A 27,086-nucleotide genomic window follows, 5' to 3' on the forward strand; every position below is an offset into this window, starting at 1 on the left:
TGCTATATTGTAAACGTTAAGCTTAAATTGATATTATGTTGTAAACGTAAAATTTATATTAGTGCTATTTTAAACGTTGAGCCTAAATTGATACTTCTCCAAAAACCTTAGGCCTATTTTGATACCTTATCCCTGCATTATTTAGAGCTGAAAATTTATGAAAAAAAGACAAGGGTTCTGGGTTCGGTTGGAAATTTAGGGCTGAACCTGCACAGGCCCACGTCTTGTCTCTTCTCTTCTCCAACTGATTCTTCCCAGTGGTTATACCCTGTCTGGCTCGCGAGAAAACCTGGAACTTTGAATGTTTACACGTTTTTTAGTTTCACATCCGGGAAAGATCGAGATAGAGAGAGATGATTGAGGTTTCCATGTGCAGTAGCAGTGGCAGCGGGGAGATGTCAGCCGAGGAAGAGAGAGTTCTGATTAGAGACATTGCGATTTCTGCCGAAGCTAATAGCAAAGAAGGCGACAACTTCTATTTAATTACTCAGCGGTTAGCAGTCCACTGTCTCTTCTTCTTTTGTTTTCTGGTGCTTCTTATTATTAGTATTGTAATAATTACTTGTGGTTAGTCTCACTATAAAATCCTTGACTGTGCTTGATTTCCTAATTACATAAATTTGATGAATAATTCTGACTATTAATCCAATTGCTACCCATTGCATTTAGAAAATGCCAATTTTTCCCATTCTACCATTATCTTTCTCTCTATTCACTTCACCTCTGTGTCTATGTAGTCATGTTTTTCTGAGCTTTGATTGGACACCAATGAATTCAGTTGATGATATTACTAGTGGGTAGTCTGCACCCGTTTTTTGATTCTGAATCAGAGTTCTTTCTTAATTATTTGGTGGTTAATTGCATATTTGCATTTTCTGTTCTTTCTCAAACATTAGTAATGTTTTCACATATTCTTGTTATTTTTTCCTTACAGATGGTGGCAGCACTGGATTGAATATGTGAACCAAGAGCAAGCAAATAATGCAAATGATGGTTTCTCTTTGATGGAGAATTGTGATTTGGTTGGCTCTTCAAAAAGGCCATCAAGTATTGACAATTCTGGTTTAGTATATGATGCAACACCAGAGGACTCTCATGTTGGTACTGAGATTCATGATAGTCTGTTAGAAGGTCGTGATTATGTACTGCTTCCACAAGAAGTTTGGAACCAGTTGTACTCATGGTCAGTTTCATGAACTTGTACATGGTTCTGGATGGAGCCCTTTCTTCCTTCTGCTTGTCTCTACCAAAATTTATACTTTGTCAATCCATAACACCATAATGAATACAATGTTTGTTGGTTATTGTCAAGAGCAATAGAAAAAACATGTAGTCTGTTATTTATGTTCTTCCCTAATGATAGATATCTTGATGTGTGCCATTTCAGCTTAGATAAAAAACTAAAGTGAAGGCACTGGTTTTGTAAATTTGAAGACAGATTTGATAACTGTGAAGTGTCATCCAAAAGAATTATGAAGGAACTAATGATGATACTTGTTGACTGTATAGGTATGGAGGTGGTCCAACATTGGCACGGAAAGTAATCAGTTCAGGGCTTTCTCAAACTGATATAGCTGTGGAGGTGTATCCTTTACGTCTTCAACTGCTTGTTATGCCTAAGAGTGACCGTTCTACTATAAGAATAAGTAAGAAGGTATAGGCTTTGAGGATACTCATCATTTAGCACTTTAATTTGTGTTATGTTTTTTCAGTGTTAACTACAGATTCACTCTCTAAGTTTTGGGTCAGGAAACACTTACATCCCTACTGTTTCAAAGCTTACTTTTGTAGCTCTTTAGTAGAATACTGTTTGCTAAGACATGAATTATAGTTGAAGTGTCTAAATTACTCATTACAAACATAGACGTAGTGATTTATACCGTAAATAAACACTTTTCTCCCTTTCTATTTCACAATCAGCAATTTTCTTAAGGTTTGAGAATGCCCAGCACTATAGTGTTTTTGTTTGCCACTAATTTTAAAAGGAAATTGTTTTAAAGATAATCATATATGGACATATTAACTATAACAGATCAAAGGACCAAACTGTGGTGCCTTTTCTAATCTTAGGGCCAAAATATTCTAATTTTGGAAAATTAGGGATGCAAGTGTTTTTGGACTCAAACCTCATGGTTTTGGTTGTAATCAACCTTCATGTAGCACTAAAATTAATTACTATCGGCACTTTATCATCTAGGTTTGATATATTTTATATTTCAATGTTTAATATATGTCTTCCTAAAATATATTATTGAACTAGTTAAGACTTCTGTTTTTTCCCCCTTCGAATTTTATGATAAAAACTAAATGAAGGTGGGAAATGTAAATCAAGATTATAAATTAGAATGTGCAACTTATAGTTATCATTTAATTGGATATTTAATCTGTTGAAAAATATAATTGTTTTTTCTGTAATAACATCAAAATTATGATTATATTAGAATCTAAATAACAAGGATATCATAGTAACTTATTCTTCTATTTAATGTTCCCATTTCTAGAATTTCACTAAATGTAATAGTTGAACATCCATAGGAAAGTGCCATGTTCGACTATCCATGATAGTCATTAGATTTCTGGAGTTACTTGCCAGGAAAATTCACTTTGCTGATAGTAATTCATCTGATTCTATGTAGGATACTGGCAAGCAAATGCCCTATGCTGAGAATAGCCAGTGAAAACATTTAGCAAAAATATCTTCTACAAATAATTAGCATTTGAGACCACTGAGATGACTCTGATGCTTTTATTTGATTTATTTTAGTTTTGCATTTGCGATTGACAGTCATTATTATTGAAAAATAATACATGGGGTACATTCTGAAGGCTTCAAACAGCTTCAAGTTCAGTATTAAATGTTTATAAGTTGTTGCTCTGTTTTGATTGTCACATAGTTCAACACGTGTATACTAAGTACTGTATCTGCTTCTCTGAAAATTAATCATTTTGACAGGAAACAATTGGAGAGCTTCATAAAAGAGCTTGTGAAATTTTTGATCTCAACTCAGACCAAGTAAACACTTAATTATTGTTTTCCTTGTCATCCTAGTTTAATTTCAAAAATTTACAGTTACTATTTGTTGACTGTTTCCCCATCAGTTAAGTACTTGATATTTTTTTTCTCGTTGTTGATAGGTTTGCATTTGGGATTATTATGGCCATCGAAAGCATGCTTTGATGAATGACATGGATAGAACACTAGATGATGCCAACATACAGATGGACCAGGATGTAAGTCTGTTATATTAAGCCACTTATTTTTTCTTCTACAGCAGCATGTATGCTATGATTGATTTTCTCTGCCTATGCTTAAACTTGCTTTTAATTATTACAACATGGTTGTGCCCATTAACATGCATATAATTGATGCTTGTTAAGAGTAATTTCATGCCTGAGGTGATTACTTCTTAAATAAAATAAGAAACTTAGCTTTTAAAGAAGAAAAAATCATCACGGAGAGAATAAGTCATCCTATTGACAATCAGCTCCTCATATAAACCCAAAGAAACATAAGTTAGCCCCATCTTAGCAAAAACCTTGATTGACGAACATCAAAGAAATATTATCCCATTTAATGTTGCTGCATGGATTAGTAGCCATTCCTAAATAACAATGCATTCGTACTATTATTTATTTATGCTGGCATTTCATTATGTCCAAATGTAAATAACATTTTTTACTATGAGAGTAGCAAAAGCTCAAAGGGCCCATGTTTCTTTTTGTTACTTTTCATTGTTCTGAAGTTCGTTAAATAGAGTTTTAGCCAAACCTATATTGTTTCTCAAATTTGTCAAATGCCCTATTTAGAGCAATGGAAGAGAAGATGGATCATGGATGAGTCTATAGCTGTTAAAGCACATACTGGATACACAAGGGAATAACGTGTTTTGTGTGTATTTTTCTTTTAATCTACAAGAAGTTTTTAGTTTTATGATGCTACAGGAAAATGCTTTGGATTGTTTTGATATAGGTCATACAATAAGCTGATATAAATGACTTGTGAGAAAAAGGTCATTTGATTTGCATGGGTCACGGATCCTGATATGTCATGCCATGAAGACATTTGAATGACTTTCTTATTAATCCATATCCCAAAACCGTTAAAGCCATCTTTTCAAAAACAGAGGGAGTATGAAGTCAAAAGACTGGGTACTGTCCTTCCCAGGGCTGGCACTGGGACACAGTTTTTGTATACTACTGATTCCAACTGATCAGAGACTGCATTTGCTATTTATTTCTTGGAGAAAATTGATTGAGGGTTTTCTTTGCAGTTCCTATCTTCTTTTTGTATGTTCAAAAACTTTTTCTGGAGGCACTCGCCATAAGTGAGTACCTGCTTTTACATTGTAATTTCATTGAGCTGTTGCCCAAACATTTTGGTTATATTTGTTTTTTTGGAGGGAAAAATTATTTTTAATTGACAAAGTTGTTTCTGTATTTCATCCTTGTAGAGAATAATTGAATACTTGTAGAAAACAGTGGCAAAGTTGTGATAGACAAACCTATTAGTATTTAGTTGTGAACAATGTAAAATAGCATGTGTGTGACCTATGCAATTTTTGTCAAGTACATTTTAGAATCTGTACTTTGATTTTCACCTGATATTTTGATCATTTTAATATTTACTTCTATTCTATAATCCTATATACAGATTCTGGTGGAGGTCCTTAACAATGTCAATGGTACTGCATTGAGTGATTATATGAGTTCCAATGGATCTACTCAGAAGGAAGATAGTTCTGTTCTTTTAGAACCTTCTAAGTCAAGATTATCAATTGCAGGAGGTTTATCTGCAAGCAAAGGTGCTTCTAAAAGTTGCAGTGCTGAGCTATCACAAGGTCAAACCCTGACATCTCCAGGTGGGGAGTTGGATAACACATATGGGGTTACTGGTGTCAGCACAAGGGGGTCTTCTGGTGGCCTTACTGGGTTGCAGAACCTAGGAAACACATGCTTTATGAACAGTGCAATACAGTGTCTTGTTCATACTCCTGAGTTTGCTAAATATTTCCGGGAGGATTATCACCAAGAGATAAATTGGCAAAACCCTTTAGGAATGGTGGTAAGTTTGAGTTACATTTCAAGTCTAATGATAAGTATCTATTATGCCATCTTTTCCTTATCTTGAATTGAAAATATTTGGTGTTTTTTCTACACTTTCTGGATTTTGTGGTTCATTGGAAAATTACTCAATAGAAATTGTTTCTTAGCCATAGGAAGGAGCAAGTAATTTTCAAGGGAAGTGACTGATAGTGCTCAAATCAAGATCGGGAAGTAATTTTCTGTACTTATATAGGACAAGGGAAGTGACTGATTAGTGCTCAAATTCTACCGCACGGCAATCAGACCAGCATTGTTATATGGTACGGAGTGTTGGGCAGTGAAACACTGTCACATCCATAAGATGTCGGTGGCGGAGATGCGTATGTTGAGATGGATGTGTGGTCATTCGAGAAAGGATCGGGTGAGTAATGAAATAATTAGGACAAAAGTAGGGGTTACATCTATTGAGAATAAAATGAGAGAAAACCGACTAAGGTGGTTTGGCCATGTGAGACGTAGAGCGCTTGATGCGCCGGTTAGGAGGACCGAAGAGTTGCAAAGGGATGTAGTGGTGAGGGGTAGGGGAAGACCTAAGCAAACTTGGAGGAGGGTGATCGAGAGTGATATGAGTTTACTGGGAATTGAGGAAAACATGGTAGTGGATAGGACGGAGTGGAGGGAGCGAATTTGTGTCGCTAACACGACTTGATTTCACGGTTTTATATGATGGTTCATGTTAGCCGACCCCGAATCATTTCGGGACTAAGGCTTTGTTGCTGTTGTTGTTGTATATAAATCCACAAGGGAGTGAACCCAACGGAGAACCATATTGACATGGATCCACTACCTATGTTGCACGGAAACGGAAACGGACACCGTAAACGTTATTTCTAAAACATAACCTTCATAAAATAGCCTTTAAACGAAAACGGACACGGACAGGGACACGAAACGCAGAAACGCTGCTAAGGAGTTTCCATGCAACATATGCTGTGGTCAATGTTAACTGTTGCTAGTTGTTGGCAGTTTGATGAGCTTACATTGTGCCTTTAATTTCTGTAATTCTGTCTATTATATTGGTTGAAAAAAAAAGAATTCCTAGTGCGCATACTTGCCCTTATGGTTATTTTTTCTTTATCAAACAAAAATTGTTACTCTCTCCAGTTTTTTTTTTATTATTATTATATTACTATACATTGTTTGAAGTTTTTCCCCAAGACCAATAAAATATTAATTAGAATATTAAAATGACTAATTTACTCTTAATACTGCTCTCCTAAAACTCTACTTTCTATGCAATAAATTTCTTACTTAATTATTATGTCTTGATTAGAATTGTTTGCATTAATACTAAACCTCTCTCTTATCTACCTGGAGTCCTACATTTCCTTCCTTATCTCGGCATTTATAATTCCATTTTATACAAAACTATGACTGGTATTTGGTGGGCTCAATCATATATACATTAAGTATTTTATTGCTTACAATTAAACTCTACTATTGGATTAAACTCTTTTAAGTTATCTATTAGATCTAGGTTTGAGGTGTGAAGGCATTGGGTGTTTTTTCTGTTCTAGTCGTGGCTCGCTAACATATTATAATTGATATTTCTTGTTATTATTCATAGCTGAAATTTTGGTGCTTTTATCAGGAAACGGGATTGTTAAACTACTTAGTATTAATTCCTATCAAATTTAATAAACTTGTCCTATTGTAGGGTGAGCTAGCAATAGCATTTGGTGATTTACTTAGAAAGCTATGGGCACCAGGACGCACACCAGTTCCTCCTCGCCAATTTAAAGCGAAGCTGGCACGCTTTGCACCTCAATTTAGTGGCTATAATCAGCATGATTCTCAGGTTCTCTAAAGAAATGAAGTCTTGATTACTTTTGCAGTTTTCTTGCTCTTAGTTTAAAATGCTTGTTATTATTTCAGGAGCTTCTAGCATTTCTCCTAGACGGTCTTCATGAAGACTTGAATCGTGTCAAACACAAGCCTTACATAAAGTCTAGGGATGCTGATGGTCGGCCCGATGAAGAAGTTGCAGATGAGTACTGGGCAAATCACATTGCTCGTAATGATTCCATAATTGTTGATGTGTGCCAAGTGAGTATCTTTTTGATATTCTAGACTTCTATACTTACATTTTAAAGATTTTCTAATGAATTAGACTTATAAACTAATCAGTCATCCGATGTGATGTTGTACTTTTTGAACAATTCAGCCTCCTTGTTAGCCTAGCTATCTGACAACGTATTATTCCCCCCTATTTTTTGTTCAATTTTCTTAGCGTAGTTAGTTGTGAGACATAGTGATTGAGCCACCATTCTTCTCATGGTTAGAAGTTACTATGTAGTTTGGGTCAATTTTCTATGAACGCTATCGGAATTTAGATGTCAGAAGTTTGGGAAAAAGGACATGCCTTAAAAATGGGCTTGGCTTGGTGATGGAGCATTTGATGCAGGGCTTTGTGGAATGGAAGGTTGGGTTAATATTTCAAGGCTTTTCAAATCTAAAGACCTACTGAAATCTCAAAGGTCGTGCTGTTTTGCCAACTTCTTACATTTGGGTGATGGAATTCCTCCTTACATCTGAAGGAGTTATTTAGCAAGTTGAATTAAGAAGCCGTGCACCTAGAAGTTATTTAAGTAGGTAGTTGCCCAATTAACAACCTGGATATTTTTTGGTAAAGGAGCTGCTTTTAGTAGCTCCTAAAAGAGGGTTTGTATCTGAAGAATTTTTTGGATTGTCAGGATTCATGTCAAATCTGTTTCTCCTTAAATGTGACTTCATATTATTCTTCTTTCTGTCAGTATTTTGTTGTATTATTAATATCTTTTCTCATGAGTGCTGTTTCTTCTAAAGAATCTGAGTGAAAGAACAACAACGGATGTTTTGTTTTGTTTTTGTTTTTGTCAGATATTAATATTAAAGCTATTATTGGGCCTTCACTATCAGCTTAACTTTTAGCTGAATTGGTTCCTTGACATGGTATTAAAGCCTCTTAAACCTAAGTGATCAACAGTTTGAATCCTGACAACCCCATTTGTTGATTTAATTTCAACACATGGTAAGATGGGCCTCTGTTGTACACGCTTCAAGCCCACTGGGCATTCACGTGCGGCGGTGTAGTATTGGGCCTTAACTATCAGCTTAAACTTTTAGTTGATTTGGTTCCTTGACAGTTTTTTTTTTGTTTATTTGTTTTTGTCGACTTTTTTATTACCTAGGAAATATAGATGTGTTTGGTCTGCTGACTTCTCTAACATGGTCGAGAAGTGTTGATCGGATCTGCATTGACATGGTTTGGTGTCTCAGGTTGCTCTTTGTGTGCATTTAATCTTATGTTGTAAATTAAAATTGATTATTGGGATGGGGCGTGATACCAATGTAACATAAATCAATGTTAGTAACAGATTGCAGGTTCTTCCATTAACTTATTAGATATTACCATAGTTGTTAGAATCGTACGAGTCACGAGTCGACTCGTACGATTCGATCCGATTCATGAAGATTTCGAGTCGTATCTATGGTACGACTCAAACTCTTCATGAATCGGCCGAATCGGTGGTGACTCGGCCGAATCGGCCGAGTCCATCGATTCGGCCGATTCATGACACCATTAGAAAAAAACACTGTTTTCCATGAAAACGTCTGGAGAAGCAGTGTCGGAACAAGGGATGGGTTAGCCTGGGCTGGAAAAGAAAGGGCGGCAGAGGTTTGGATGAAGGAAGGATCAGGAGGGCGGCGGAAGTTGTGATGATGGAAAAATTAGGTTACACAATGTAGAAGATGAAGGCTTTATCTTATTAATTATTTTTTATGTTTTAATTTAAGGAGTCTCAAGTGAAACGGTGAGTTTAAAGTGAAATGGTGAATTTTAATCATTGCTCTCAACTTTTTCAGATTCTCACCCCTACCCTCAATAAAATTCTTCCTATTTCGATAAAAGAAAAACTTATTTTTAATTCTTTTCCACTACAATAAGCTCCATATTTAAATTGTTTGATTTTTTTTTAATAAACTATAATTAATCTATGCACTTTCATGTATCCAAAATCCTTGATATATATATATATATATATATATATAAAAAGAGTTAATATATATATATATATATATAAAATATTATTTAAGATTTAAAATTATGTAATATTAATTGTATAATTTCCATATAATTATTAGATTTATAAGTGCAGATATAATTTTTTTAGACTAGTATTTAAAGTTAAATATGGTTAATATTTTATTTTTTTATAATATTTTGAATTTGATCCGAATCTTACGATTCGATTCGATTCACGAGTCCCGATTCACAAAATGAGATTTCGAGTCACGAGTCGAATCTCGATTTAACAACTATGGATATTACTAGATAGAGAAAGTAACAAATTTTCATATTGCATCAATCATGATTCATATTTGGAAGAAGTTGTTTGTTATCATTTTCTTTTATAAAATCCTTTTCGATCTCTTCGTAATCTTGATTAAAAGAAAAAGAAAGGTAGTAAGTGCATGATTTTTAGCTATAATTTTTTAATTGACGCATGATTTTATGGTTTATGTTGTATCTGTTTACATCATACAAGCCTTTTGGTGCTTTTATGTTTTTATGTTTATGCTATTGGAATCCCTTTTATAATGCCTTTTATATGGGTAACTGATAGCTTCACAGTACCTCGTCTATGCAAGGAGACTTCAAATGGGCATATTTAAAGACAAGCGACAAATATGTTTTGATTATCTTATATTGCTTTTGTTTGGGTGGACTAATGGATTGCATTCCTCATAACCCTTCTTCTAATATTGTTTAGATTCAGAGCTAGTCAAAATCTTTCAACATTTGGCTCTAGTTAGATATTATGGATTTTTGCAGTAATGAAAAATGTTCATTTTTGTTTTTTTTATTGACAATTACTCTTCAATATCATTGCCATGTTTTATATGTACCTTACATTATCATTTGCCATCTCACTATTGTTTTTTCATAAATTTTTTAATTTTTTTAGAGAACCTTCTCACAATTGTTGATCTTATTTCTATGTTCATTTATTTTTCTCTTGACTGTTTTACAGGGCCAATACAAGTCGACTTTGGTTTGCCCAGTTTGCAATAAAGTTTCTGTCACATTTGATCCCTTCATGTACCTTTCTTTGCCACTCCAATCCACCACCACACGTTCTTATACAGTGACAATTTTTACTTTTGATGGTAGCACCCTGCCGTTTCCTTGTGTGGTGACTGTTCCGAAGCAGGGACGATATAGAGACCTCATCCATGCACTTAATAATTCATGTTCTTTAAAGAATGATGAAGAGCTTAAGCTTGCAGAGGTTCATAATTCATTATGACTCTTGTACAAATAAGATTACAGTTGTGCATCAATCTGGTTTTGACTCGTTATGACAATCTAGTGTTTATTTTTTGTTTTTTCTATTTGTTAACAGGTGCAGAACCATATTTTTCAAAGGTTTTTGGAAGACCCATTAATATCTTTATCCACTATCAAAGATGATGATCATCTTGCTGCCTACAAGATTCCAAAGCTGTTAAACAAAGGAATTCTACTTAGGTTGCTTCATCGTCGTCAAGAACGGTATATATCTTTTCACTTGGCTTTTCATAGACTGATTATGACTAGTTCCTTTATTAGTTAGGAGAGTTATATTGTATTAAGGTCTATTCCCTTTTTTTCCCCTCTCCCTCAGATAAACCTCTTTATTTGAGTAATAATTTATATTCATTCTTGTATGACAGGGAACCAAATGATACCCAAGCTACATCGCGGTGGAAACCTTATGGTACACCTCTTTTATCAACAATTTCATGTGATGATTTAATCACAAGAGGTGATGTACAGACAGTAGTCCACAAAATGCTCTCCCCTTTTCTGAAAGCTGGGAGTTCAGGACATGCTGACATAACTAAGTCCAACAAATCGCTGGTGGCATCAGATGTATGCCATGATCAAAATTCTGAAGGAGCATGTAGTAATCATGTATCAGATTCTGTAACTGCTGATGGTAGTGGAGCCAAGGTATCAACACTGAAACTACCACTTCAGTTGGTTGATGAAAGTAACACATGCATTGATCTTTCGGTGGGAGAAGAGAAAGCCATTAAATTGTCCGGATCAGCAACTACAATAATAGTTTATTTGGATTGGTCACAAGAGCTCTTGGATAAGTATGATATCCGTAGCTTGGAAAACTTACCTGAAGTGTTCAAATATGGTCCTGTAAGTAAGAAAGCTCGTTCTGAACCTCTGTCCTTGTACACTTGTCTAGAAGCTTTTCTGCGTGAGGAGCCCTTGGTGCCTGAAGACATGTGGTTAGTACTGTTTTTCTTTATTACATTAGTTCTTTCTTTCGATGTCGATTTCATCATCCAAATGCTGGTTAATCCTAAAATGCAGTGTCCGTCTTTTGTTTTAGCATTCTTACTTTTTATTTTATTTTATGAATCGAGTATATGTCAGAGGATAAGTCAGAATGCTGAATGCCTCATGTGCTTATTTCTTTTGCTTCCGTCAAGTGTAAATTCCGTTGATACTAGATATATGGACATCATTTATGAATTATGTATGGCTCATATGTTGGGAGAAAAAGGAATTATAGTAAAACACTAATGCTTATATATCTTCCAAAGGCACTGTCCACAATGCAATGAGCGGCGGCAAGCAAGTAAAAAACTTGATTTATGGAGGCTTCCTGAAGTGTTAGTCATCCACTTGAAAAGGTTCTCATATAGCAGGTCCATGAAGCATAAACTGGAGACTTTTGTCAACTTTCCTATTCATGACTTGGATCTGACAAGTTATGTAGCCAACAAAAACAGCACCGGGCGTCAGCTCTATGAACTCTATGCCTTAACTAATCATTATGGTGGCATGGGAAGTGGACACTACACAGCTTATATCAAGGTGAGTATGAAATAACTGAAAATAGGTGATGAGTTCTGAATATCAGTATGCTACATAGGTTACTTTTTTAGAACCGTTTCAGCTCTATTTTTTGCTTTTGTTTTTCTTTTCTTTTCTTTTTTTTTGGTGCTTATCTTTGTAGCACATGTGCACTTGACCACCATTTTGATATTTTGAAGTTACCATTATGTATGAGAAGGAAAAAAGAAGTAAAAACTAGCTAATTTGTTATTATTATTTTTTATTTGCAATTGTTTGTTTTAGATAAGAAATATGATTTGTTCACCTTTCACATTCTGGGGTAAAACTTGTAGCAATTTAACCTGTGATTCTTCAAGAATTTAGGACAAATCTATCTCACAGTATTTCATGTTATTTTCTTAACATGCAGCTTCTGGATGAGAACAGATGGTACAACTTTGATGATAGCCACATATCACTCATAAATGAGGAGGATGTGAAATCTTCTGCTGCGTATGTTCTCTTCTATCGAAGGGTCAAGACTCATAATGCTATTAGCAATGGGGGACGGTTTGGGGAAGGCCATTCTTCATCCCAAAAGTGAACTTGATGACCGTGTCTAATTCTTGCCAACCAGGTATGTGCAACTTAAAGGAATATATAATCATCTTAGCTTAACAACATAAATGTCATGTTTTGGAGGAATCAATTTGGTATTTCTATTTGGAAATGTTTTGTTGAGCCATTTATTCATGATTCTACAGTAAGCCAGTAAATTGATTTCAGGTACTTAGGGAGACGAGAAATTAGGATCAGGTCTCCTATCATTATATCATAATGATAATATGATAGCTTAGGAGGCGTTTAATTTGTCTTATTATTTCTTTGTAAAGAAAAAGTTTAATACAAGAAGACTAGATTGTCAAATTTAGTAAACTATAAAGCATACACATCATGTTAAATAAAAGGAAAATTCCTCTAATGTTGGACTAGAATAAAAGTTCAGATTATTGTTTTTGAGTTAGAAAGAAGACATGACACTAGGAGATTTGAGAAAATAAACGATATTAGGTCTCCAGCTTTCACTGACCGTTTCTTCATTTTCAGTGGATTAATGTTGCTTCATGCAATTTAAGAAAAAAGGAGTATTAGGTAGACAATTTTTCTTTTTAAAAAGTAATATATATAGGAAAGACTTTTAAAATAATAGGTATAAGATTTGTTTAATTAACTAAAATACCTAATTAAGATTATTAAAGTCATATTATTTCCATTCTTTTACAATTTGGATTTTCGGATTTCCATGTCGGCTTTAAATAATCTTCAGCACCAATGCAACCAGAGTTCTGGCAACTCCATGACCAGTTAGGGTTGGTAGTATCGGCTAGTGGTCTAATTTGAATTGACATTCATTATACGCTTTGTTTCGCATTTACTCTCTGTCTCCTTAACAGATCATTGATTATTCATGTTTTTGGTAACTTGCTGTTAGACAATCATCTGATAATGTTAAACCCCACTGGCTCTTAGCTAGGTCTGTCAAATTCTGACATGGCTTTTATTTATTTATTTATTTTGATCTGCCATTCCTTTAATAAAAGGAGGTTGCAACATTTCTCCGCTAAGGCCAGCTGAACGCGGTTTACAAGCAAGGAAGAATCTAGGACTTTCCGTTAGTTGGGGGAAAACTATATAATAATAATAATAATAATAATAATAATAAATTTACAAAAAAATCAACAATTGCAATATAAAAAAAACTATTTCAATAACAATTTATATCTTTGAGTCTTGAATAATTTTTTCCCTTATCATTTCAAATTCTATAGTTTTTATAATTAGATTTAGCATTTGAAATTTTTATATAAACTAAAAGTGAAATTAAATTCTCAAACATTTAATTCTTAGAAAATAAAAAATGAAACATTTATAAATTAAAAAAGAAATAAAATATAAAATTCCTAGAATAAGATTTTAAAAACTACAAATGAATGAGTATTTAAAATTATTAGAAATAGTAACAAAAAGAAAGTAAAGAAGCCACAACACCAACTCTTGTCTCTTAACTTGCGTTAAAGTTTCCCTTCAACTTTTTTACAACACCACTCACCCACCAACCCACTGTCACAGCCCCATTGATTTGTTCCAATTCCATCTTTTCGCTTTTAGTTTTTAGATTTAATTTTATACTTAACCATGTCGTTCTTTAATTTTGTTCTATATAGGCAATGATTAGAATATAATATTTAGATATAGTATTAGACATAGTTTTAAAAGTCGAAAGGCGAGTCAAGGCGACAAGGGCCAAAAATCGCCTTGAGGCGAGGCGACGGCCTTTCGCACGTGAGGCGACAAAAAAATAGAAAATCAAATAAAATTAAATTAACTCAATAAAAACTATTAGTACTTAAGGATAGTTTAATTTCTAAGCTTATAAACCAAATTAACTTAAAGTCTAATAATAAAGTGCTAATTCTTAAATCCAAATAGCATAACATCAAGCATCTTCATCCCCCAAATCCAACTCCTCATCAACATCTCCATCCCCATCAAGTTCTTCCACTTCATCATCCTTATATTCTTCTTCTTCTTCATCTTCAACTCGATACTCATCATCATCATCATCCTCATCCTCATCCTCATCCTCATCCTCATCATGGACCTCATCTCTAACAACTTGAGGAGGATTGGCTTTTGACCGGGAAGAGTTTCCTCTAACGTATGTCTTTGTGACATTAGCACTTGCGGTAGGGGTGACACTTTTGCCTTTTGCCCTAGTATTGTAGACATCTTCTTCCGCTCCACTAACTATACTAACCATAGTCCATGGAAATTCGTCATCATCCTCAAATACACGATCATCATTGTCATTATTATTCTCTCCCTCCATTCTACCCGTCAACCACTCATTGCAATCATCAATATCCTTCAAACTAATGGTGTCCTTAACCCCTTTTCGATTCTTCAAAGATCGATTATACTTCACATAAACTAAATCATTCAAACATGTTTGAGCTAGTCGATTTCTTTTTTTGCTATGAACCTACAAAATAATAATTAAGAACAACATTAATGACTAACATAACTAATATTAAAACATAAAAAAGCTTATTACAATTATTTTTATTAACTTACATGTTCAAAGAAACTCCAATTTCTTTCACAACCCGATGCACTACAAGTGAGACTAAGCACTTTGATGGCAAATTTTTGTAATTGTGGAAGACTTCCTCCAAATGATTTCCACCAATCCACTAAACACAAAAAATTATAATGCTTATTAAAATGCAAATGCAAACAATGAACTTAAAGTTGGAAAATTCAAATGTCCAAAGTTAATATTTACCTGGATCTACTGTTGTTCGTTGCCTAACCGCCATCTTCATTCCAAATAAATCATTCGGTGTACTATTATGATATCTAGTCAACTGTGTATTGATTTGGTCTTGCTCTTCCTCACTTGGAACCAATCTCTCCAATGTCTGATAAAATCCCTTTCTAACCTCATCATTCTCATCCGCTGCACCGAAAAATGCTGGATTTAACAAATAACCAGCTCCATGCAAAGGTTGACGGAGTTGTTTATTCCATCTCTTGTCAATTATTTCAAAAATATTATCATACTTATCTGTATCACCATCGAAACTCTTCGCTATCGCCGCTATCGCCGCTTTAGCCATATCCATAGCTTTATGGATATATCCCATAGCAGGTCTTTTCTCGCCATCCACCAATCGAAGCACGCGGACTAAAGGACCAAAGATCTTTAAAATGTAAAGAGTGTCCGCCCAAAATGCCGCTAACAATACATAACCAGCCACTGTCTTTCCTCCAATTTCTTTTGCCCACTTGCTTTTGGTCCAATCATCAGAGACAAACATCCTTCTCAAAAGATTCTTCACCGAATGCATGCGGTAAAGTGTGAGATAAACAGTGGCAAATCTTGTGATACCAGGCCTCACAAGCTCTCTTTGATTAGTGAATTTTCTCAACAAATTCACTACACCTGGGCGAGTATAAATGTAGGAATTCAACTTCACTGCCCTCTTTACAGTTCTCTGGACAATTGGCAACTTCCCAATATCTTCCAATATCAGATCAATGCAGTGAGCTGCACATGGCGTCCAATACAAGTTTGGCCTCTTTGCTTGCAAAAATTTGCCTATATGTTAAAAAAGTATGACAGCCAAAATCAATTAAACATTGCAAAATAATAAAAGTAAAAGTAAAAAATTTAATACAACAACAACAACAACAACAAAGCCTTAGTCCCGAAATGATTCGGGGTCGGCTAACATGAACCATCATATAAAACCGTGAAAATCAAGTCGTGTCAGCGACACAGATTCGCTCCCTCCACTCCGTCCTATCCACTACCATATTTTCCTCAATTCCCAATAAACTCATATCACTCTCGATCACCCTCCTCCAAGTTTGCTTAGGTCTTCCCCTACCCCTCACCACTACATCCCTTTGCCACTCTTCGGTTCTCCTAACCGGCGCATCAAGCGCTCTACGTCTCACATGGCCAAACCACCTTAGTCGGTTTTCTCTCATTTTATTCTCAATAGATGTGACCCCTACTTTTGTCCTAATTATTTCATTACGCACCCGGTCCTTTCTCGTGTGACCACACATCCATCTCAACATACGCATCTCCGCCACCGACATCTTATGGATGTGGCAGTGTTTCACTGCCCAACACTCCGTACCATATAACAATGCTGGTCTAATTGCCGTCCGGTAGAATTTTCCCTTCAATCTATTAGGCATGCCGGGATCACATCTAGGGTGATTGTCCCATCTAGGGTGATAATAAATTAGCATTGTTTACCTGCAAGTACATTTGATGCATCACTATCAGTAATAAACTGAACAACATTCTGCTCTCCAATTCTTTCAACCATCTTATCAAACAATTCAAACAACTTCTCTCCGGTTTTGGAATAATCAGAAGCATCAACTGATTCGATAAAAACAGTCCCTTTGTGAGAATTAACCAAAAAGTTAATCAAAGTTCTATGCTTTTTGTCTGTCCAACCATCAGCCATAATTGAACATCCATACTTTGCCCATTCTTCTTCAAATGATTTCATTTCATCCTTCACTTTGACAACTTCTTTATTCAAAAGGGGAACTCGAACTTCATACATTGTAGGCGGCTTCAACCCAACACCATACTGTCCAATGGACTCTACCATCACATCAAAGCTAGGATAATTAACAGCATTAAAAGGAATTGCCGCATCAAAAAACCACCTAGCTATATCCGCACAAGCTTTTTCTCGCAACTCTTTTTTGCAAGCTTCGTTTATTGTTGTTTGTCTCAACTTTCTATCTTTCACGACCTTTTCAGCATCTTGCTTGAAAAATACATCCATTGGACCCTTCACCCTTGGTTTCTTCGGGATATGAAATTTAGAAAGACTTTTCTTTCCACCCCGACTACCAGACTCTCCAAGATCATCCAACTCCGTCTCATCATCCCCAAAACTATCTAAATTGGTGATATCTACATCTTCCACCAATTTACGTGCCGCCTTTTTAGATGCAATATAATTAACAATTTCTTCTTTCACATGAGGTGGACATTTTTTGCACACCTGAACACTAGTATTTCCTCCAGCAATGTGATACTTAGCTCGGCATATTCCAGCTTTGGAGACAAAGTCACAAAAGTTACACTTGAGATCATTTGTAGAAGGTGGCTTATTTATCGTCACATACTTCCAACAAGGATCCGCTCTTGCATTCGGTTTTTTCGATACAGTAGAATCAGTAACACTAGCACTCATTTCCAAACACCTACAAAATTCAATCAATTGAAACCATCTTAATAACAAAAATGATATACACAAAACAGAATTTCCATATAATCAATCAAATTCCAATCAAATTCCAATCAATTTCCACAAAACAGAAAACATATAATCAATTAAAAGCATGAATTCAAATCAAACAAACCATATAAATTCCACAAAACAGAAAACATATAATCAATTAAAAGCATAAATTCCACAAAACAGAAAAAAGATAATCAATTACAAGCATAACCATATCTCAAATCAAAACTATAAATTTTCACAGAAATTCGGCAGCATAACGGCACAATTACATGGAAAGAAAGAAAGTATAAGAAGAAAGAAAGTAAAAAAAAAGAAATCAAGTGAAGAAGAATAAGAAAAACCCTAAACCTAAACAGCAAAACAGAAAAAGAAGATAAAATAAAGAGGAAAGAAGAGAAAAAGCATACTTGTATGATTGATGACCGGCTGCCGGTGAGTTGAGAAGCAGAAACTCGGTAGTGTGTGGAGGAGAACTAACGGCGGTGAGGAGAGGAGAAGAAGAGAGCCGTTGGAGTTGGGGGCTGTAGTATTGTGTCTGTCTGTATGTTTCTTTTTCTTATGGCTCGTGCGTTTTCCTTTTAATAGAAATTAGGGTTTTATTTTTATTTTTATTTTTTTTTTTTTAAAAGTCCAACTTATCGCCTCCCCTTCAAAAGGCGGTCGCCTCTCGCCTCAGGCCGCCTCTCGCCTGAGGGACAGAGGCGAACGCCTCTTGAAGGTAAGCCGCCTTCCATTTTGGAAGGCGGCACGGCGATCGCCCCTGTCGCCTCTCGCCTGAGGCGACAGAGGCGATCGCCTTTTAAAACTATGGTATTAGATATAAAAAGGGCGGCCCGGTCAAAATTTAGGCTTAATAAAATTTGAGCTATGTGAATTTGCTCTGAAAAATCGATTGTCCTCTTGAACTTACATATTGTCTTGTTAGCACTCTGAACATGTTAAAGTGATATAATTAACCTCCTAAGCCACATACTAGAGCAAAGACAAATCAAAATGTATATTAGGTGGCAATATTAAAAATATCAGGTGACCAATAGGTCACTTTAAACAAGTTTAGAAAGCTAACAACTCTGTAAGTTCAAGGGGTCAATAAATTTTTTGGACCAAGTTCAGAGGACTCGTTCGTGATATGTTAAACCAATTTTTTAGAGTTAATGGGGACTAGTGGGGGCAAGTTCCCCCATTGCCCCCATGCTGTAGAATATCATATATAATCATGTAGAATATAAACACGATTGACATGAAACCTGTACTCTTGGCTACATGTTTGCTTTAACAAAAACAGCATACAGTCACTCACTGAGGCCATTGCTTTGCAGGAATTTGTAAGATAAAACTAGCCAGCATCAAGATTAAAGGTCAGCACTAACTTAATTTTTGCAGCCCATTTTTCTTCAGCGTATCAGCAAATGTTTATATATTTATGTATCATGGAACGCGGTAGACTAGAAGGAATATAGAGAAATTAGGAGTAGCGACTCTTTTTGTGATATAGAACAATAGGAATTTACATCTCTAATTGTTGGGCGAACGGTGGTGGGTTGCCATGTATTATCTCCTACTATGAAATTTTTAGATGGGATTTTCCTGTTACTATTAAGCACGATCTCAAGTTTGAGTCTTGTGATACAAGGAGAGCTTTACCCCCTTTGAGGGTCCCTCCAGGTTCGAATTGAGGTGAATACCATAAAAATCAAGTTTTTTCTCCCATCTCTCTGTTAAATAAAAAGATAATCACACAACACAAAAGGCCTCAAATGGAATATCATGCTCTCCTCTAAAAATTCTAGTCTTGTACGATAATTAAAGCTATAAAATTATTAATTAGGGAAATCTTGATTATTTTCAACTATGTTGTCTTCAATTCTGAACTAATTAATTAACCCATTTTTGCAATCATAGTGCTGAAAAACTCAGTTTGGTGTTTAGTATATTCTCTTTGAGTACCCTTGAGCTCCTTGTATTTGAGTCTCACATCTCTGCCAGTTCAAACAAGAAGTGAAAATTAGAACCAATGTGAAATATAATCTTGATGTTGTTATAAATATATACCTGTTATGTGGATCAATTATTAGAGCTCTTTTAATATCAGTTTCAGCTTTCTCTAGTTCTGAAATTTTCAGGTATGCTTCTGCTCTTCTGAATAGAGCTTTAACATTTGATGGATCCTGTTCTAAAACCTGCCATTAATGCAAATTATGAGATCAAATGCTTAACAAGCAAAACAATTGCTTCTTTGAGACATTTGATTGGTAAATCTTTCCTATTATGATTTTATTTTTTTGTTGAGATCATATGATCAAGGGTGTTGCTGGTGTAATGAAAGAAATGGGGATTGAGGCAGCCATGTCTAGTAGTTAGGGTTGAGCATGGATTTTGTAGATTCTTGAAAAGATTTAGAATTGGATTGAACTGTTGGTCTTTTACTTTCATTAGGTGCAATTCTAGAGATTTATCTTTACGGGGCGTTTGGTATTCTATTGGGATAGGGAGGGATAATGATAAAGGTTGGGATATGGATAAGGATAAATGGTTGGGATAAGGATAAAAATATGATAGTCGCGAATTATTATTCAATGTTTGGTATGTGGGACAAGGATTGAGATAAAATAATGCATTTTACTATTTTAACCTTATTTAAACTACATAATATTAATCTGATGGATAAAATGGACATTTCCATCCTATTAAAATCGCAGAAGCTTATCCCACCCCCCTATTGGGTATAGGATTTGAGGGATAAGACTCATATCCCGCTCATATCTCCCCAACCTATCTCTAAAACAAACATTGGATAACTCGTCTTAGTTTTTTTTATCCCTATCCCCGCGTCTTTATCGCCTCTAACAAACACCCCGTTGTAGCTTAGAGCTGGTATCTTAGAAAATTAAGACTGAACTGGATTATATTGCTAACTTTTATTAGGCATAATTCTGGAGATTTTAGAGATTTTCGAATCTCCGGATTAAACCGAACTGATCTCACCCTAGGAGGAATAGTGAAGAAAAAACCTTGGTGCATAATCTTGAAGCTTGAAGGTAGTCCCCCAGTTTAAGTTTGCAAGCAGCATTGTTTAAATTGCATGCTAATTTCAATCCATTAGCAATGCACTTTTCATCATCAGAGAAACTGTGGTCATACTCCACATAATTTGCTGCCTGAAATTATTCATATAATTCAAAGTTATATATATATATAATCATCAATTTTATAATTTTAAAATTAATAATAACATGCCTTGTGGTATTTGTTAGATGCAAGCCAGAATTTTCCAGCCTTGAAAAACATATTGCCATCCAGCTTCTTCTTCTGGGATGCTTCTAATTTTTCATTTGTATCCATTTTCCAAAATGGTTTCTCCTGCATAACTTACAACTTTATTTATTTATAGATAACCCATTTAAAATCAATTCCAAAAAATGAGAGAAATAACCTTGATAAAGTCTATCAATTCGATGTCGTATTTAAGCATAGAATTTGCAGGAAGGTTCTTCCCACATACATATTCTGCACCAACAGTCACCTCAGCATGTTCTCCTCTCTTCATGCTCATTATTGCTCTGTCTAACCCCTCGTTAATGTGTTCTTTCAACAACAACAACAAAAGAAACTAGTTAGAATTTTTTTATTAAGTTCAGATATAGTTTAGATGTCCCCGGATCCGAATTTGAAATCGAAATATCTTTAGTTTTAAGCGACTTTGAGAACTTCTACTGAGTCGGAGTCGCTTAAGCTAGAAATTTCTAGTTTGAACTCTGGTATATGCAATATTTTCTAAATGGTGAAGGGCTATTTAAAAAGTGTTCGACCAATCTCGAGCGGATACGTAAAATTACCTTGAAGAGTTGTATACTGAAAGGGTTCTTCATTAGTTCCTTTGTGCTCAAACACTGTTCCATCTTCAAGTTTGGCAGTGTATATCACTGTGTCACAACAATTAATAAAACAGCTGAAATAATTTAAAAAAAAAGGTAATTAAACATGTTGAAAAGAAAGATTAATTGGGTAAGAAAATAAATTTACCTTTGACCATGGAATCTTCATTAGGACGTTCAAAGCCTTGGCCTGCTTTAACAATTTTTTTAACAACTTTGTTATCTCCTGTGATATCAATCACACTTGTCCATGAAACTAGCTCAATTTCAATGGTTAAGTTGGAATCGGGTGGAATCCTTTTGCCTTCTTCGTTTTCGCTCAACCCATCTAATCAGATAATAATGCAATATCAATACAAATACAAAATAAAAAGAGAAAAATTGGGTAAATTCAGATCAATTTAGCGCGGTTTCATTAAGTTTCAATCAGTTTCATATGATTTCATCCAGTTTCACAAAAGTTGAAAGTGGTTGAAATTGATAAGAAAGTCAATTGAAACCTGTTAAAAACTTACAAAAGGACTTGACAGCTAGCTCTGCCTTTTCACCCTTTCTCATTGTCTTCACTGCTTTTCCTAAGCCAGGACATAGATAACCTATAGCAAAAGGAGATGAAATTAAATGTAATTTTATAAGTTTTCCTTTGATATAAAAAATAAAGAAAAAAAGAAAAACTGACCATCTCCTATATGAAACATTGCACCTTCTTCAGATTTGGAGACAACTGAGCCATTTTCAAGCCTAGCCTCGTATTTTACTACAATGATGGAAATGCATTCATAAATCACTAATCACTCAACAGCATTTATGTTACAAGTAATAAGGTTTAATTTACTCCATAACATTGAGAGATTGTATGATGATTCTAGTCCAAATATGTACTAACCCGGTTCTGTGGGGATGATGATGGATGATAAATTTGAGGAAGAAGTGATTTTAAAGAATGATGATGAGAATACGAATGAACTGAGTTCCACATTGGAAATGAAGAGAGTGATTGAACTATATTAGTAAGATTTTAAATACATGTAGACATGTTTTAAAACCGCGAGGCTAAAAAAATGAGACTTGAATTATATATGCTATTGGACCAATCCGTGACAAAATGAACCTTTCAAATGAACCATGATCATTGTAGAATTTTTCTTAGTTCAATCTCCAACTTGTTATTGGTCCAGTTAGGGACGAATACATAAATACTTCGTTCGGAGTGCAAATTTTACATCTGTGTTGTATAAAAATTGAACCCCGACGTGAGGGAGGGCAGTGGTGGAGACAACCCAGTGCTTGGGGGTTTCCCCCCACTTTGGTGAAACCTTAAGCATGGCGTTGCCTCCGTTGGAATTAACCCTTCTCTTCTCTTCTCTTCAATATTCTCTCACTTTTGTGAAGTCTGAATCCTTTTTTTTCTTTTTTCAGTCCTCCTCCTCTTCCTCTGTTTACTAGGTTGTCAGTGTTGAAGTATGTTTCTCTATCGCCACCCCACTGCAGGACTAAACTTAGCTCTCCTAATTTCAAATCGTGGCTCCTCCACTGAGGGAGGGCAACATATGCCAATGAATGACTGAGAGAAGAGAGAGAGAGAGAGGGAATGAATGACTGAGAGAAGAGAGAGAGAGAGGGAACTGTTAATGCAAATATAATTGTAATTGAGGTTGAACACCTGATTCTAATTATTTGACCTACTAACGGCTGCAACCCAGTCTAAGATTGAGCTCGTCCCATTGGGCAAGGTGCAATTTTGCACCCAACTCCCCTTTCATGTAGGAAGAGGTTTGGAACCACCCGAACCAAAGGTGGTTCTAGCGACTAAGGGTGCTTTGATCCCCCCAAGCTCTCTGCCTCCGCCTCTGAATTCGGTAGGTTAGTAGTAGAATACTTTGCAATAACATTGAAGTGTATTTGTATTTTCTTTTCTTTTTTAATCCTAACAAAAAAAAAAAAAAAAAAAAGAAGTTGAGGATAACCTAAAACATGATCTCCATCTCTTGGTGTAGCCCATCCATGACCCTCTTTTGTTATCTTCTTCAAAATTCCACCATCTCCGGTTAAATCAGTGATAGTGATCCATGATTTCATCTCCACATCAAAAACAAGAGTAGCATTGGGTGGAATCAACGGTGGAGAACCAGCTTCACCATAGGCTAAGTTTGGGGGCACTATAAATATTGCTCTCTCACCTTTCTTCATTGTTGCAACTCCATCATCCAATCCTTTTATAACTTCACCTGAAACATATGCATAAATCAATAACGCTAAATGCACTTTCTAGACCATTTCTAACTCAAAAATTTCGGGTTCAATCAATTTTGAGATCAACCGATCGTAAACTACTCAGAAAATGACACATTATCAATTCCTAACCGCTTAAAAAATGATAGTGGTACTGATTTGCCATCTCTTGAGTAGTTCGAGATCAGTTATTTCTAGACCACAGTAGAATTTTTCACGAGATTTAATGAAACAACACTCGTCTTGTGCCACATTTGGCACAAAAACATTAAAAAAAAATTAATGTTTTTTTTTAATTATATAGTAAAAAGTACAAATAAAATCCACGTGGTTTAATCAATTGCAAATAAAGAAAAGTGATTTTTTTTTTCTTTTTTTTTTTTTTTGTAAAAAGAGAGCATGTGGTTTATACCGTTAGCAAAATAATTAACACTGTTTGACACGTCATTTAGTCAACATCCCATATCAACAAAAGTCAATATTTAACCGTATTATGTTTGCAAAGCCAACAAATCAACCTACCACATCATCAAAGTCAACATGCTACACCATTGAAGATTAACACCGTTAATTAAATTCATTCTTTTTGCTAACCAGGTAAAACATATCTCTTTTACAAAAAAAAACATAAAATAAAATAAAATCACATTCTTTTATCTACAAATTATGAAACTACAAGAGTTTAATTTGTATTTTCCCCTTATATATACATGTTGTGTTTTATACTTTGCTTTGTTTATGAATTATTTGTGTGTATCTTTTATTTAATTTTATATTTATTTTCAATATATATCTATTTTCGATTCCATATTTTTATTAAAATTGTAAAACATATTATTTTCATGTGTTTCACAATTTAAATACTAAACTTAGGTAATAAAATTTTAAAATAGACAATATTATTATATGAAATGAAGGCATATAATCAGCTAACATTAGAAACATTAAAACGTTACATTAATAAAAGTATTTCAATGGCTTACCTTGGCCTAATTTGAAGGAAAAAGGAGAGCCTTTATCAATACTTGAATCAAAACATTCTCCACCCTCTATCTTTCCACTGAAATCAACTGAAAATATATTTATTCTTAATTTACACTTCAATACCCGAAAACTTGTCCGGGATAAGGCTTAAATTTACCCAAATTTACCACGAACTAGTTATATAATCTCGACGCATAAAAAGATGCAATGTGCAAACTCTAATTCAATTCAATTTATATAACTCGACGTAGAAAAAGATGCAATGTGCTAACACTAATTCAATTCAATTTATCCTATTTTCGAGAAATTTCGATAAAATTTACAATTTACGAGGAAATTCCTTTATTAATGTTGAAATTAAGAAAAGAAAATTCCAGTAATAAAATTGAATAGTACCTTGTACTTGGTCTCCAGGAAATGGAATTTGCCATGAAATTCCTTTTTTTAGAATCCTTTTCTTCAGTCCTTGGTTTCCAATTTCCTTCTCCGGAAATTTCGGGTTGCCGGAATCCGTGGAAGATGGAAGTTGTAACATCCTACCCTACAGTTTTCATTAATATATGATTAGTCTAATTAAATATAATTGAACTTAATTTAAAGAGTTCATATGAAATTTTTACCTATAAATAGTAGACTTCCTTTTAGTTCTTTGCAGTGTAGATTCAGAGGTAAAATGAAATTAATTGAAGAAGAATATGAATAATAAAAAAAAAATAGGGAAAATGGGGATAGGATTTGAATGGAGGAAAATATGGTGTTGGAGATAAGCCGTTATGGATTTCCCTCCATTTGTATTTGTTACCGTTTCAATTACAAAATTTCCAGTTACATTTTTTTTAATAAATAAATAAAATAAAATAAATATATTTTGATAAACTAGACAAATATTTTTATTGGAAAAAATAAATTTACCCCTAACGTCGTTAATAGTGCAATTGGGAGCTTAATATTGATAAGTCGAGCCAACTCTGTACATCATTAACTGAGACATTTCCTCAGTCATGACTCACATTATTTTCACTGCATATATGTATAATATTATTACTCACAGTGGTGGAGTCAGAGCTCCAAGTCCGGAGGGGCTCCATTGCATGGAGATTTTTTTTTCTTAATAACGACTTAAGGCTTTGATTCATAGTAGTCAAATCAAAATTTTTAAATTTTTTATAATATAAGGGTAAATTTGATCATAATTGTAAATATTAAGGTACAAAACAAGTGAGATTCAATATAAACTAAGGATAAGGTGCAAAAATACTCTAATGTTTACACCTAAGATCAATTTTACCCCTAACGTCTAAAATGGTGCAATTTTACCCATCGGATAAATTATTCATCAAATTGTCTTCTCGATCATGAATTTTGTAACTAAAAAAATACAACTAAAAATAATAAAAGAGAATGAGGTTTAAGGGAAAAAATTAAAATGAGATAAAAAGTGAAGAGAGGGAGATTAGAACATAGGACCAATTGGATGTAAAGAGAATGAGGTTTAGGGGAAAAAATTAAAATGAGATAAAAAGTGAAAAGAGGGAGATTAGAACATAGGACCAATTGGATGTAGGGATTCCTTTAATTATCACTACAACCAACTATGCAAACTTAGTTTTATGTCATATAATTACATTCTACATTATAAGTACTAATTTTAACTATTTTGGGGGGCTGCTCGGGATTAAACCACTATTCGTCAAGGGTGTTCCGGAGGGTCGGGAGACCCTCCCCTACCCCCCTGGCTCCGCCCCTGATTACTCACGAGTCAAAGAAATATGTATAGATGTGAAAAAGAAAATTAAAAATAGTATCTCGTGTTCTGTACGTGTTGGAAAAACAAAATTTTAAAATTTAAATACTTTGTCGAGCTTAAATGTATTTCTTTTCCAAATTTATTTTGACAGTTGCGTTCACATGATGACCACGTAAATTTAGTCATTCACCGTTAGATATAGGCGGATTAAAATCTTAAGATGGAGATTCAAAACATCCTAAGACTTATATTTAATCCGCCTAGATCTAACGGTGAATGACTAAATTTACGTGGTCATCATGGTCCATGTGAACGCAACTGTCTATTTTGATATTGCAAAAACAAAAAAAAACTCAAAATCTTTTATTTGTGAACTAGTTGATACGTAACTAGTGCAATACATGAAAATAAAATATTTATATTTTTTTAACGATGTTTGAAATACTCTCAAGTATATTTGTTTATGGGTCGGGCCG

At 34.5% G+C, this 27,086-nt stretch overlaps 3 protein-coding genes across 10 annotated transcripts; 1 reads left to right on the plus strand and 2 right to left on the minus strand.

Annotated features, from left to right (window-relative positions):
- The first annotated feature begins 187 nt into the window (after positions 1-187).
- LOC136205384 (ubiquitin carboxyl-terminal hydrolase 5) lies at positions 188-20,027 on the plus strand. 3 transcript variants are annotated; one of them, XR_010675924.1, is made up of 15 exons: positions 188-493; positions 935-1,183; positions 1,510-1,654; positions 2,954-3,013; positions 3,136-3,231; positions 4,652-5,062; positions 6,761-6,901; positions 6,979-7,149; positions 10,119-10,376; positions 10,491-10,639; positions 10,801-11,373; positions 11,692-11,965; positions 12,357-12,563; positions 19,092-19,130; positions 19,896-20,027. XR_010675924.1 is itself a non-coding variant. In XM_065995945.1 (15 exons), exons 1-14 carry the CDS (start codon positions 354-356, stop codon positions 12,528-12,530), a joined length of 2,742 nt encoding a protein of 913 aa, XP_065852017.1. In that variant the 5' UTR covers positions 188-353; the 3' UTR covers positions 12,531-12,563; positions 19,092-19,480. The 3 variants fall into 3 exon arrangements, 2 of the variants coding, with proteins under 2 accessions (XP_065852017.1, XP_065852016.1); XM_065995945.1 differs by lacking the exon at positions 19,896-20,027 and having other exon boundaries at positions 4,652-4,682; positions 4,782-5,062; positions 19,092-19,480; XM_065995944.1 differs by lacking the exon at positions 19,896-20,027 and having other exon boundaries at positions 19,092-19,480.
- Positions 14,289-19,095, minus strand: LOC136205386 (uncharacterized). Of its 2 annotated transcripts, XM_065995952.1 has the most exons (5): positions 18,180-19,095; positions 17,530-17,731; positions 15,273-16,088; positions 15,062-15,180; positions 14,289-14,969 (listed from the first exon to the last, which is right to left on the minus strand). In XM_065995952.1, the coding sequence occupies exons 3-5, from the start codon at positions 15,835-15,837 to the stop codon at positions 14,424-14,426; spliced, it is 1,230 nt and encodes a 409-aa protein (XP_065852024.1). In that variant the 5' UTR covers positions 15,838-16,088; positions 17,530-17,731; positions 18,180-19,095; the 3' UTR covers positions 14,289-14,423. The 2 variants fall into 2 exon arrangements, with proteins under 2 accessions (XP_065852024.1, XP_065852025.1); XM_065995953.1 differs by lacking the exons at positions 17,530-17,731; positions 18,180-19,095 and having other exon boundaries at positions 15,273-16,393.
- LOC136205385 (70 kDa peptidyl-prolyl isomerase-like) lies at positions 19,510-25,603 on the minus strand. Of its 5 annotated transcripts, none has more exons than XM_065995949.1 (13): positions 25,484-25,603; positions 25,260-25,404; positions 24,863-24,939; positions 23,615-23,875; positions 22,327-22,404; positions 22,163-22,243; positions 21,796-21,975; positions 21,609-21,695; positions 21,206-21,357; positions 21,006-21,132; positions 20,784-20,926; positions 19,825-19,952; positions 19,510-19,751 (listed from the first exon to the last, which is right to left on the minus strand). In XM_065995949.1, exons 2-13 carry the CDS (start codon positions 25,292-25,294, stop codon positions 19,652-19,654), a joined length of 1,449 nt encoding a protein of 482 aa, XP_065852021.1. In that variant the 5' UTR covers positions 25,295-25,404; positions 25,484-25,603; the 3' UTR covers positions 19,510-19,651. The 5 variants fall into 5 exon arrangements, with proteins under 5 accessions (XP_065852021.1, XP_065852018.1, XP_065852019.1 ...); XM_065995946.1 differs by having other exon boundaries at positions 24,863-24,949; XM_065995947.1 differs by having other exon boundaries at positions 24,863-24,949; positions 25,260-25,399; positions 25,484-25,559.
- Between the last annotated feature and the right edge of the window lie 1,483 nt (positions 25,604-27,086).

This window comes from Euphorbia lathyris, chromosome 9 (assembly GCF_963576675.1).
Source record: "Euphorbia lathyris chromosome 9, ddEupLath1.1, whole genome shotgun sequence".
Lineage (NCBI taxonomy): Eukaryota > Viridiplantae > Streptophyta > Magnoliopsida > Malpighiales > Euphorbiaceae > Euphorbia > Euphorbia lathyris.

Excerpts from the sequence above, each read along its gene's own strand:
- LOC136205386 (XM_065995952.1), bottom strand. The coding sequence starts at position 15,837 with ATGCATTCGGTGAAGAATCTTTTGAGAAGGATGTTTGTCTCTGATGAT. Across the intron at positions 15,181-15,272 it reads ACGAACAACAGTAGATCCAG|TGGATTGGTGGAAATCATTT; the intron begins GTAAATATTAAC and ends TTTTGTGTTTAG. Across the intron at positions 14,970-15,061 it reads ATTGGAGTTTCTTTGAACAT|GTTCATAGCAAAAAAAGAAA; the intron begins GTAAGTTAATAA and ends ATTATTTTGTAG.
- LOC136205385 (XM_065995946.1), bottom strand. The coding sequence starts at position 25,398 with ATGTTACAACTTCCATCTTCCACGGATTCCGGCAACCCGAAATTTCCG. Across the intron at positions 20,927-21,005 it reads TAACAAATACCACAAGGCAT|CAAATTATGTGGAGTATGAC; the intron begins GTTATTATTAAT and ends AATTTCAGGCAG. Across the intron at positions 19,953-20,783 it reads CTTCAAGATTATGCACCAAG|GTTTTAGAACAGGATCCATC; the intron begins GTTTTTTCTTCA and ends CATTAATGGCAG.
- LOC136205384 (XM_065995944.1), top strand. The coding sequence starts at position 354 with ATGATTGAGGTTTCCATGTGCAGTAGCAGTGGCAGCGGGGAGATGTCA. Across the intron at positions 1,184-1,509 it reads TGGAACCAGTTGTACTCATG|GTATGGAGGTGGTCCAACAT; the intron begins GTCAGTTTCATG and ends TTGACTGTATAG. Across the intron at positions 6,902-6,978 it reads ATAATCAGCATGATTCTCAG|GAGCTTCTAGCATTTCTCCT; the intron begins GTTCTCTAAAGA and ends TTATTATTTCAG.